At 46.1% G+C, this 13,033-nt stretch overlaps 3 protein-coding genes across 3 annotated transcripts; 2 read left to right on the top strand and 1 right to left on the bottom strand.

The window, feature by feature from the left end:
* Nucleotides 1–563: 563 nt before the first annotated feature.
* Nucleotides 564–2,450, top strand: J4E83_005801 (uncharacterized protein; the record flags this gene model as incomplete). The annotated part of the gene is made up of 1 exon (XM_049332717.1): nucleotides 564–2,450. The coding sequence occupies one exon, from the start codon at nucleotides 564–566 to the stop codon at nucleotides 2,448–2,450; it is 1,887 nt and encodes a 628-aa protein (XP_049187959.1).
* A 93-nt stretch (nucleotides 2,451–2,543) lies between these two features.
* J4E83_005800 (uncharacterized protein) lies at nucleotides 2,544–3,788 on the bottom strand (the record flags this gene model as incomplete). Its single annotated transcript, XM_049332716.1, has 1 exon — nucleotides 2,544–3,788. One exon carries the CDS (start codon nucleotides 3,786–3,788, stop codon nucleotides 2,544–2,546), a length of 1,245 nt encoding a protein of 414 aa, XP_049187958.1.
* A 5,444-nt stretch (nucleotides 3,789–9,232) lies between these two features.
* Nucleotides 9,233–9,828, top strand: J4E83_005799 (uncharacterized protein; the record flags this gene model as incomplete). Its single annotated transcript, XM_049332715.1, has 2 exons — nucleotides 9,233–9,657; nucleotides 9,717–9,828. The coding sequence occupies 2 exons, from the start codon at nucleotides 9,233–9,235 to the stop codon at nucleotides 9,826–9,828; spliced, it is 537 nt and encodes a 178-aa protein (XP_049187957.1).
* Nucleotides 9,829–13,033: the final 3,205 nt, after the last annotated feature.

The raw sequence follows: 13,033 nt of genomic DNA, 5'->3' as shown, positions 1-13,033 counted from the left end.
AGACATCCACGAAGTTTTGGTTGTCAGTTGGCGACGTCGCGCAATGATATACCGAGAGAGTTGAAGACGCGTTGACTTGCAAGCACAAACAGGGAACCTTTGAACCCCGGAAGTATCCTCTGCGGAGAACATGCTAATCTTGTTTGCGTAAGGCCGGCGACGCAACATGCACTGAGATATCCCGAGACTTGCTATGACCTTGAGTCTGATCAAATCATGGAAAGCAACGTTGGAGCTTAGACGTTGCATGCCGGCCGTCATCACACCAAGCTCAACCCCGCAAATCCCCGCAAAGCACTACCGACACCGGGCCCGACCGACCTCGACCGAGCATTTTGATCCGCCGAAGCCCAGAAAGGGATCAAGGCCGCATCGTATCCTCGTATTAACTCACGAAGGGACTAGGGCTGCGATGTTTTGTGATGGTACAAGGAATTGCACATGCCGCATGACGGCGAGTACCACCGTCAGAATCAGTCCCACGGCCCGATTGGAAAGCCACAGACGTATAAAGAGCTCTGTTTGGTAGACCAAGATGTATCAAGCATCCCTTGGCTATCATCATGAAGCCTCAAGCACTTCTAGCGTACGGCGCTGTGGCTCTTGCCCAGCAAGTCTACGTCCCTGCTGAAGGGCCAGCTTCACGACCACAATGCTCAGCAAACCACACATACGCATATGCGACTGCACTGCCCTCATATACTTTCCGAGAGTTCAGCTTCACACAGACCGAGACTGTCCGTACAGCAAAGTCTGCCCCGGCCCCAACTACAACGACAACTTATGCGCCGCCGTATGCGTCACTCAGCAGCTTGGTGCCGAATTTGACGACGACACAATGGGGCAACTGGAATTCGAATACCACGGCCTCAGCCACCGATTTGACGAACCCATACGGAAACGCGTCCTGGACGGCTTTTTGGACAGCCGTACCTTGGAGCAACTTCACCACCGGAATATACTCTACAACAGTTGAACCAACTCCAGTACCGACCAGCGAGCTCATTTTGCCACCACCTGAGCCGCTGGCTCCCCAGCAATGCTACACTTTCCCCAAAGACTTCATGCTTGGTGTGGCAGCAGCAGCAGTGCAAATTGAGGGAGCCATCGCCGACGAGGGGCGGACACCCGTTCACAACGACGTTGCTGGGTTGCTCAACCCAGGTCAAGCGCCAGACTATACCGCTATCGAAAATTACTACTTGTACAAGCAAGATATTGAACGGATCGCTTCCATGGGCATCAAGTATTACAGATTCTCTATCCCCTGGACGAGAATTCTTCCATTCGTCCTACCAGGCACACCAGTCAACAAGCAAGGTCTCGCACACTATGACGATCTTATCAATTTCGTTTTGGAGAAGGGTATGCATCCCGCTATCGTTCTGTACCACAACGACTCCCCTCTCCAGTTCTTCAGTAACATCAGCGATGTCTTTATTAAGCCCGGAACCGGAGGTATCGGCTATCTAGATTCTTGTTTCCAATGTAGCTACAAGAATGTGTCCTGGGAGGATGGTTTCGTCAACTACGGAAAAATTGTCATGACACACTTTGCCGACCGCGTGCCGATCTGGTGGACCTTCAATGAGCCTCTCCTGGCTTCTCGGAACGGCAAGTCGATTAACGCTGTAGTCAAGGCTCATGCAAGACTCTATCACTTCTACAAAAAGGAGATTGCCGGAACGGGCAGAATTTCGCTCACTTTTAGCGACAACTTTGGCGTCCCAAGAAACCCTGAGGATCCCGCCGACGTCGACGCGGCCAACCACTTCAATTCCTTCCAGCTGGCTACCTTTGCAAACCCCATCTTCCTCGGAATAGACTACCCCGAATCATTCAAAAGCAGTATTGCTGACTATGTGCCCTTGAGCGAAGAAGATCTAAAGTACATAAACGGAACTGCAGACTTCTTCTCCATCCAACCGTATACTGCAACTGTAGTCAGCCCACCGCCGAATGACACAATCGCTGATTGCGCCGCCAACATCACTCATCCCAACCGACCTTACTGTGTAACCCAGAGCACTCTCACCAGCACTGGCTGGAATATTGGATACCGAAGTCAATCCTATGTCTATCTGACGCCAAGCTACTTCCGCACCTACCTAAACTACCTTTGGAACACATGGCGTACTCCGGTCGCCGTCACCGAATTCGGGTTTCCTGTATTCGCCGAGGCGCAGAAGACCCAGCCAGATCAAGAATTCGATAGCCCAAGGAGCTGGTATTACCAGACATATCTAAACGAAGGCCTAAAGGCGATCTGGGAAGACGGTGTCAATTTCATAGGCGCGTTTGCGTGGTCGTGGGCGGATAACTGGGAGTTTGGTGACTACGATCAGCAGTTTGGTATCCAGAGTGTCAACCGCACGACACAAGTGCGAAGGTACAAGAAGAGCTTCTTCGACTATGTGGACTTTGTCGAAAGCAGGAGGCAGGCAGAATAGGTGTCGCAACATATCCGAGGCTGTTTGTATGTACAATAACCGTATCAATAGTATATAGATCCAGAGCTACCCGGCAATGTATGCTCGTAGTCTCTAAAGACGACTCACAAATCCACTTCGATCCATCTTGACCAAGTACTCTGGTCCAATGTCCTCAACCTTTGTCACACCCGCAAGTCCCATGCACAACTTGAATTCATCACTCAGCAACCTCAGCGCCAGTTCAACACCTTCTTGTCCTTTGTATGCCAATCCCCAAAGTATCGGTCTGCCAACCCAGACGAAGTCCGCACCCAGCGCGAGTGCTTTGAATACATCCGTACCATGCCTGATGCCTCCGTCTACGTGTACAGGAATCTTCTTCCCGGTTTGTGAATGTACTGCAGCAACGACTTCAGGCAACGCATCGATGGTAGCCAATGCGCCATTAAGTTGTCGCCCACCGTGATTCGACACAACGATACCGTCGACACCGTGGTGGCAGGCTAGTAGTGCGTCTTCGCCCGTCGCAACGCCTTTTACCCAGACTTCCATCTCAGGGTAACATTGTTCCTTCAGCCAGGCTATGTCGCGTTCCCAGCATAAGGTCGGGTTTGGCGCGTGCGTGTGAAAGCTTATCGGCCCTTGTGGTGGCTGTCTCTTGTTGCCGTCAGTGGCACTGGGTGCCTCGCTCCGTTTGCGCGATTCGTTCGCTTCCGTAGATGGTGAGGAGATTTTCTCTTCAACCTTGACCCCTTCATCGTGATTCTCATCGCGGTTGAAGTTTGCTACTTTGAGGTGTTTCGGCAGCTTGAACTGGTTCCTTATCTCTAAGTTCCGGCGTCCGAGGACTGGGGTATCGACTGTGAGCATGACAGCTTTGTAGCCGGCTTTCTTGGCGCGTTGGATGAGCTTCTGGCTTTGGGTGCGCTCTTCGAAGAGGTAGAGTTGTAGGGCTCCTGGGTGGTTGCCCAATGCGCCTTTCACGTCTTCGAGGCTGGTTGTGCTGAAGCTGCTCAAGCCCATTACTATGTCCTTGTTGGCGCATGCGCGCGCGGTCGCTAGTTCACCGTCGTCGTGCGCGAGACATTGCATAGCAGTTGGTGCGACACCGAGGGGTATGCTGTTCTTGTGTCCGAAAACGTTTACGGTCGTGTCGATGGAGGAGATGTCGCGAAGCACGCGTGGGCGGATGCGGTACTTCTGGTATGCGTCAATGTTCTCGCGGAGCGTCGATCCAGAGTCTGCACCCTCATTGTAGTAATCGCGTGTCTGCTTGTCCATGCGCTCGGCGGCAAGCTTCTCGAGTTCGCCGATGGTAAGGCAGTTCAGATCGTGGGAAGTCTTCGTGTCCGACATTTTGATCGGTGTGGTAGGGCAAGACGATGCGACGGGACGTGATGCGATGCGAGTGTATATGGGGGCCTTTGGGGACGACGACAAATTCGTCGGATATTGAAGGAGACCAGGGATCAGCCATCTTGTTCATTGCTTCGGCAAACCTATCTCTAATTCGGCTATAAGATTGATGATGACGGCGACGATGTAGCGTGGGAGCTATGGCTTGCCGATCTCGGGTCGACGCGTCAAGTTCCCGTTCGTGCGAACGTGGGATGAGCTAACGTGCCAGCCCTCTTACTTTCCATGCTCGCAACGATCGGGCCGCATCGCGACACGATATAAGACCCCCGGGGCACCGGTATATGCAGAGTACGTAAGTTGAAGATGACTGAATCGATTCACAAATCTATTGAATGAGAGTACGAATTGGAGTCTATGTAAAAGCAAAAAGAGGACGCGACAAGAGCAAGACGACAGGGAGCACCAAGGGACGGAAATACAAGATGCAACGCGCGGAAACATATGAAAGAGCCATCAGAGCAACAGAAACCCAGAAAGACCAACGCAAACAGCTACAAAAGAAATCAAGCAAAGACCAGAAAGAAACCTTAGCCATCGAGATCCCACGGTCCGATAGCCTCTCGCCGCGCGATTCGGATATCCCCTTACATCCAGAACATGCCCTGATCAAGGTTTGGGTGCCATGGGTTCAGCCTGAGCGGCTTACTGTTGTCATTTGGGTCGTCGTGGTAATGCTCGCCCCAGACAGTCTTGTCGCGCGCAAGCTTGAGAGCAAAGCCATGCTTCAGGTTCATCAACTGCTCTTTGGTAAGCTTGGCCTTTTTGCCGTTGGCCTGCTGAGGAAGCTCGAACAGCTCGCCTTGGTCATGGTTGCTCGCCCAGATCCGTAGATAAGCCCGACCTCGTTCGCATAATCTGTCTGCCATGTATGCTGGGGCCACGTAGGAGACGGAATGCGTGGCGCGACTGAAAGCGCTACAGAGTTGCATCGTCAAGTCGGGGAGAGACGCCGATCCAAGGTTCATGTCGTCCTTGAGAACGTGGTAGTGAGCTGAACGCGCGGTACCCTTGATGGCACAGTGAGATTGCAGGAAGAAGTTGTAGTTGCCAGGGTTGGTGACCACGTCGTCGACCAGTAGACCGGGCATGAGGTTACCGTTGATGACGCCGTACTCCTTCTGGCCCCCACCGAGATTGACGGTGCACTTGCGCGTCTGAGACTCTTTTGTCGCGTAAAATCGGGTATGGTGACGTTTACCAACGATTACGAAAGTAAGGTTTAGCTTTGTAGCGTCGCCGCTGGCCTGTTGATAACCTTCTAAGATTGCGGGAATCTCTTCGTCCTTGCACATATTGAACTGGGACTCTGACACACCATCTCTGTAAAAGAGCATGGAGGTCGGCATCTCCTTGTTCTCGATGTTGCCGGTATATGCGAGGACACGTTCCTTGACCATGGACACTAGGTGTTCTTTGGCTATTTGCTGTTTCTACGGTGAGCTGTTGTTTGGTCATGTGTCGGCTGTGGTGACTTACCTCTTGCCCGCCAGCCTGAAGTCTCATTGAACCGGGGTAGTTCATGAAATGCTTATCCACGCTGCCAACCACGCAGGCAATGCTGGGACTACCTGATTTAGTACCAGCGCCGGAGTGGGTAACATCAGCTCCTAGAATGATCGTTCTCTTGCGGCGCTCGGGTTTCAGGAGTGTGTTGAGCACGGCTTCGTCCAGATGGTGGTTATCTCCAGCTCTCTTCATGTTGACTTTGAGGGCGAGATTCGATCGGGTCTGAGCATTGTCTGGCTTGGTGCCCAAAGCGCAAATAGTATGCTTGCCACTTTCAAGATCGGCTTGCCGCCGAACCTGCGAGTAAATGAGGAGATCTTTCCGTGCCAAGAGCACAAGGGTACAGTCGTTGGCATCCACATGTCTTTCGGAGAACCATGTCGCGAGTTTATCATCGAGCTGTGTACCGTTCTGCAGGTCGCACTCTCCAGCTGTCAAAGACATGTTGTGTGACTGAAGCGTTGCGACCATGTTGCTTCGAACAGTTTGTGCATCTATGAGAGACCGTCTGCTTTCTTCGAGTGCAAGCACATGCAGTTTTCCGATGTTGCTCGGCTTGGCAAAGGTGACATGCTGGAGATTCCATGATGACAATTCGCGGTCGCGCGTGGTGAGCTGGCGTAATTGCGCCGCTTGAAGTCCCGGAGCAACTGCTTGACTTTTCTCCGGCCCGTAGTAGAGTTGTGGGAGGTCCAGTATCCTCCCTGGGACTGTGATCAGATCTGTGCTCACCTCGAAGCCTAGCTTGGTCTAAAGGATGTTAGTTTCACCCAGAGAATTGGACCGCGGATGACTTACAAGTGGGCTTTGCGCTGCCTGGTTCTTGATGCCTAATCGTACCAAACCTTCTTTCTCGATGAACGTAGCGTTGGCGTTGGGCAATCGCAATGCGACATCGAGCATAGACGACGTGTGCATGCCGCCTAGTGTCGCCTTTGTTGTCTGGTTTGGAACGATCTCCAGAAGGCATGCCGGTATCCATTGGGCTCCTTTGAGACTCTGTTCCTTCATCAAAGCCTCGCGACTTTCGCCGTGACGCCGTACAGTTCTCACTCGGGTACCGACATTGACGCATAGCGACTCTTCCCACGAGTTACCTATGGTCAGCTTACTCTTGAAGGCTATACTTGAGTCAGTATGTCTCATAGAGTTATATGGAAACTACCCACTGTTTGTGAAATAGCTACGCACAATTGTGCCCTGCTTGTCGCTGAGGTCAAGCTGTCGAGGCTGACCCTTCGTAGGCTTCAATAGCTTGTAAAACTTCTGGATGTCGACCGAATCTCCAAACTGGATGAATGTCTTGGTGCGGCTTTCGTGGGAGTTGTAGTCTACGTTGCTGTTCGTGTAGTTCTGTCGATGATACAGCACTCTCACCAAAGAGCCACTGAGCAACTTTTCGATGTAGCTTTTGCCCCCAGCTCCTTTGATTGGCGGTAGACTACTCTGTCGCAGTAAACTAGATACTTTCCCTGGGGGTAGAAAGGCAGATGTAGCTGTGTTGACGTTGAGAAGCGTAGAGGTTCGGCCAGGCCTGATGGACGTGAAGTAGCCGCGAACAGCTCGTAGCCCCTTGATGTCGGTCCAGGCGCCGTTGAGATAGAACTTGTTGGCTCCAATCTGAGTGAGATGTATCTGATCAGCTTCAGCAGTCTCGTGTACTGATTTGGCAACAATAGCGTTGAGCGCACGAATGTAATCCGATAGGTTGGCCAGATCCTGAGCTGTAAGTTTGCCTGGAATGTCGTCTAATACGAGAGAGAACGACACTGTTGCCTGGAAGTCATCTGTCTCTTTGCCATCAATCTGTCGATAACGGAACTTGTCGGTTGAGATAGTGGTGCCAGGTACCGCCGGGCATGCTGGTAGAGCTACAGTACACCAAAGGTCCTTGGAATCGGACGCCCATGTGACATCGGCGCCAAAATCTAGGACTTCGGCTTTGATCATAGCTTGAAAGGCACCGTGAATTTCCCGACGCTTGGTGTAATAGGTTTTGCCGCCCTGGATCCCGGAATCTGGCCGCCAGAAGTCCAGTGTATAGACATATAGCTTTTGAGGAATTTTGGTGACACGGACATAGTTGCTCGTAACGTGGACGGAGTTTGGAGTGTCAGTCTCATCGATCACGTCCTTCGGTATACAGATTCCTCCCCGGGGTGGGTCCACTTCCTGGATAGCTTCATCCTTCGCTGGTGTAAGTGGTATCATCGTGCCAAAATCCTTGCTCACGATCATCTTGCGGCCAGCCCCTGGAGCTTTCGGCTTTGCTGCTTCGGAAATCTTTAGTTCTTCTTTTGTGACTGCCCATACTTTTTCAGCTTCTGCACGGAGCTCATCGGGTGTACCGGTTCCCTTTTCGGCCAAGCGGCAGATGGCCATGTTGTAACAGTCGTTCGGATCAGCTTTACAGGCATTCGTTTTGTGAAACTTACCGCATCTCCGACATGGCTCTTTGCCCGAAGTGATTGCGGCTTTGTACTCATCTGACAGAGGCATGACTATCGTAGTGTAGGTGTGACTGATGTGTGATCTCGACCAGTGTGTAGCGGGTTGCAGAAGTGAACACTGTGTCTTGGATGTACGGGCTGTCGGAGTAAGCCTGTCCTCATATACAAAAATTTCGCTTCCATGTTTACGTCAAGCAAACCGTTCAATGCTTGCGTTTTCGTCTGTTTCTCCCCAGCAAGCACTTCCATGACATACAATCAATATCGAGTTGATGAATCTAGACCGCATTGCGATAAAAGGCAAAGGCAAAACTCGATAGTTCCCTTTATCAATCCAAGATCAGCATGAACAATCTACTTCGTGCTGTGCTTGGCTAAGGCAATTGGTTAACAAAGTAAAACCTCCCATCAAGCGGTGCACTTTCCATGCCATCACAAGTGACGATGGTCGACTCTGTTCTAGTTTTGGTTGCAACAACCGATGTTGGACTATCCTGCGTTCCGACAACTAGGTGGGAGTCGTTGCTTGATGGCCAAAAGAGTTGGTTGTCATACTGAAGCAGCAGTCTTTCATTCGAGCTACCACGCTCGAATTCGACTCTGTGGACCATGGGCGACGGATCTTAGAGTTCGTATAAGACATCAGAAGCTGACTGCATGTTGCATGCTCAAGTTTCCAGATGAGTTGACTAGAAATCTCGAAATGCCCGAGTGCCATCCAAGCTCGTGCACATCGGCGGTGGAAGTGTAACAGGAAAGCTCATTACCCAGTGAGTCAGTAGTCGCATTCAGAGAGTGGCCGAATGCTCGTCCGTTCGAACTTCGTTGGAGGCATTGTAAAGGGCGCAACGTCGTCAGCGATCAGGGTATGCAGGGCACGATTAGATGAGCCTTCCCAGGGACCAAACCGCGCGGAACTCTGCGACTTTTGTCAGCACACTCATATATCTGAACCAAGGCGATAGCCCAAGAAAAGGGCGCATATCGAACATAGTGGCCCTGCGTGGTGTGTAGTCTCACCGTAGTCGCGCATCTCGCGTGTCGATGCCTCGCGGCCGACGGCGCGAAAGTGGGTCCGGTCAATCGCATCACGTCCTGATTGGTCAAGGATAAGCTCCACCAGATTGCAACCCACCCGCTTTGTAATCCAGCCCGTAATCACCGCCAGTCGTGTAACCACTCGAGTAAGACTGGTCCGCTTCGAGCTGAAGGGTGGAGTGATGATGCCAAGTGGAGCGTAGTGAGCTTGATGTACGAAGTACTCCAGGGCTGAGAGAAGGTGCGAGATAGAAAGAAGTGGAGCATAAATAGTCGACTACCCCGCCAGGGCAACTACTAGTATCAATCAACAGCATCAACAAGAACTGAAACTGCCACTATCCTCACCCTTTCAATACTTCCTTCAATCTCAAACCACCACCCAACATGGCTCTCTCATTCCACAAGGTCGCCATCGCTCCTGTCATCACCGGCCTCAAGAACGCACACTTCTTCATCAACAAGGGCTACGAGCACGCCAAAGCCAGCGACCCCAATGACTTCCTCACTGCGTCTATCCACCCAGACATGAAGGACTTCCGCTACCAGGTCTACCGTTTCACCGACGCCGCCAAGTTCATTCCTTCGCGCGTGAACCCCGCCTTGGAAGGCATAACTCTGCCCGATGAAGAGCAGACCTTCCCCGAGCTACTAGCTCGCGTCGAGAAAACTATCAAGTATCTTGAGGGCTTCTCGGAGAAGGACTTCGAGGGAAAGCATGATGACGAGGTTGTCGTCAAGTTTGGTGGTGTCAAGCAGATGAGGCTGCCGGCGCTGGATTATGTCACCAGGTTTGCGCATCCGAACATGTGGTAAGTGAACATTCGCTTGAGAGTTCAGGCTCGTGATGAAGTTTTGCTGATGATTGTAGGTTTCACATCGTGACTGCGTACGACATACTGAGGATGAAGGGCGTCGATGTTGGAAAGATGGACTTCTTGAATGGTACGGGCGCCATTACGATCGAGGACGTTTCCCAGTAGTGGTTCTGGACTTAGATGTCTGACTATGCGCTGAAAACGATAGTGTGGCCGGCGCAAAAGCATAGCAACGCGCGAGCAATGAAGATGAATTATGTGATTAGCTTTCTTCCATTTTATTCTTCACCTTGGTTCTTCAGTCGACGACTATAACCGCGACAAGTGCATCCATCGCCGAGCTATGCGTGCTTGCGTTCGCCGGGGTGACCCACGGCCCTGCCCAGTTTACACTGAAAACAGGTAAGCCGTCAACCGTCACCGCTCTGTCCCTTTCCCAGATAGACGCCGCATTCACGTGGATAGCGTTTGCAAACACCTTTTCCGGTGCTACATCATGAAGTTTGACTAGATTACGCATGAAAATACCCTTGAACTGGGCGCTATTGGCACCACAATTCGGCTCGCATTTATTGTGTATAACACCGTTTTCGTCCTAAAGTGCGACAAGCGCTGCATTAGCGATCTCCGATGCGAGAACAAGGTATGCGAAACTAGGCAAAGCCGAAGCATAGTAAAGTTCGACAAGACCTCCTAAGATAACGCCTTAGTTATACAACTAAACAGTTATGTTATTATTGCCGCAATCTTCTATTAATCTATTGTTAATAGTGTAAGAGTTTTACAAAGATTAGATAATTAAAGTATATAGAAGTAATAAAGTTATTATAGTAGAGAGCTTTAGAAGAAGCTATTAAAGGTAAATATATATAGTAAGAGCGTTAGTCTAACGTAGGCTAATAGAGCTCTAGGCCTAAAACTATTATACGTCTCTCTCTAAAAGCGCTTAAAGTTTTAACTAAGTAGTAATAGTAAGTAAGTATAAAGAATAAGAGACCTCTATAATAGAGAGACCTAAAATAATAAACTATTATTTACTTAATATACTAGTAGTAATATTATTACTTTCTAAGTATTCTCTATTAGATCTAGAGGCCTACTAGAGTACTATAGAGAATACTCTTCTAGCTAAAGCTAATAAGTAGTAAGTAGAGTAGTAGACTATCTTATAGCTACTAATAGCTATAAAAGCTAAAGTTAAGTAAAAACGTATATTATAATTAGCCTAGTAGACTATAATAGTAATATAGCTAGAGAAGTCTTTAAATAACTAGCTAGTTCTTTTTAAGTACTTAAAGTCTAATAGCTAGAGTAGAGTAATAGTAAGCTTTCTATTATTATTATAGTTATAAAAGATATTATATAGTTTTAGATAGCTAGAATTATAATTATAAAAGTTCTATACTAATTTTTTATAACTTCTTAGGTTACTATAGGCCTACTATACATTAGTCTAGTTATTACCTACCTAGATAACCTTATATTATAATAGCTCTTACTTACTAGTATATAGGTTAACTATATTTTACTAGATATAGAAGTTAATAACTTATAATATAATAAACTCTATAATACTATTATTAGTAAGGTAAACTTTAGAAAGAGTAGTATTACTAGAGTAAGTTTAACTAGAAAGAGTATTATTCTTATATAGTTATAGTAACTATAAATAGAATATAAGAAATATAGCCTTAAGCTATAGTAAAAGATCTAATTTATAAGCTATATTATTAATAATATAAGTAACTTAATATAGCTCTATATTCTTATAATCTAGAGATTTAACTAGCTATTTAGTCTTAATATAGTAGATATTAAGTATTACCTATTTACTAAGTATAAATCTAAGCGTAAGTAATTAATTTATATCTATAAACTTCTTTATCTTATTCTATAACTATAGTATTTACTATTATAAGAAGTTATAAGTTATATTAATTTATTTAGTAAGCGTGTTAGTATTGCACTATTATTAGGTAATAGATAGAGAATTACTAAAAGAGTAGAGTTAGTGTATAGACTTAAGCCTAGACCTTAGCTACTAGCTCTTTATAGCAAGAAACAAAGATAAGCTAGTAGTAGTACTTATTACTAAGTTAGCTTTAAAGTCTACTAATAGTAGTAACTAAGCTTAGTTATTTTATAAATAATTAATATAGGCTCTTAAGTATTACTTAAAGTTAGTATTAGTGTTTTCTATCTAACTATCTATCTCTAGGTAATATATAGTAGAGAGCTTTAGCTAGGTACTTATCTAGTTATAAAGATAAGACTAGAAGTATAACATAAACTATTATCTATAGTTAGAGATAATACTCTTTAGATAGCTTTTCTTTTTCTAGATATACTCTATAAACTTATCTACTACTATAGATACTTTAAGGTTCTCTATAGCTATAAACTTCTTTAGTTTAGATAAGTAGTTAATAATAACTATAATATAATAGTAAAAACGCCTATACTATATAGAGGTAGAAAGCAGTATAATAAAGTTAATAGATATATTATTCTAGTACTACGTAGAGATAGGTAAAGAATAGAGTAACCTATACTTTATAGTATAGTTAACCTTAGCTCTTTAATAGACTAAGTAATTATTTATAAACTAAGTAATAGTATTAGTTATATCTTACTAGTAGTACTATTTACTAACTTACTAATAAGTTATTATCTAACCTTTATAGCTTTTTAGAAGGCTATTATAGAAGTGCTTAATAATTCTAGTATATAACTTCTTACTAAAGAGAGTTACTAGATAACTATTACTTATAAAGAGCTTACTATTCTTACTAATCTTTAGATTAGTAAGCTTTATATATATTCTCTTAGTAATAAAGTAGTAAGAGATATATCTATTATCTAAGACTAAAGCAGCCTTAATATCTCTAAGTCTAGAGTTACTAAGGTATATTTTTAATAAAACTTTCTTAAGAAGCTTTATATTAGTATTTTTTAGATTATTATAGAGATTATAACTACTCTTAAGTAAGAAGTAGGTAAGTCTAATAAGAGGCGTAGTGTTAGTAAGGCTAGCGCCTTTACCTATCTTCTAAATAAAAGTAAGAACTAATCTAAGGTTATACTTATTATCTCTAAGGTAGAAACTAGCTAGTTAGACAGTAGTATAGCTACTACTATCTAGTAAATAGTAACTCTAGACCTAGTAGTTATTCTCTAAAATAGTCTAATACTAGTGTTATATATAATTATTAGTAATCTTATTAGAAAAATCTTCTATACGCTAAGTAAGACTATCTAGCTTTATACTTTACTTATTTAGCTAGTATATAATCTTAAAGTTAAACTCTTCTATAAACTTAGTTTACTAGGCTTACTAGTAGTTAAGAGTACGCTTAGTATAGAAGTACTC

Source organism: Alternaria metachromatica (genome assembly GCF_023757995.1).
Source record: "Alternaria metachromatica strain BMP 0045 chromosome Unknown scaffold_12, whole genome shotgun sequence".
In the NCBI taxonomy this organism is placed as follows: Eukaryota; Fungi; Ascomycota; class Dothideomycetes; order Pleosporales; family Pleosporaceae; genus Alternaria; species Alternaria metachromatica.
The sequence above is the reverse complement of the archived record's forward strand: the minus strand, read 5'-3'. Positions and strand labels throughout refer to the sequence as shown.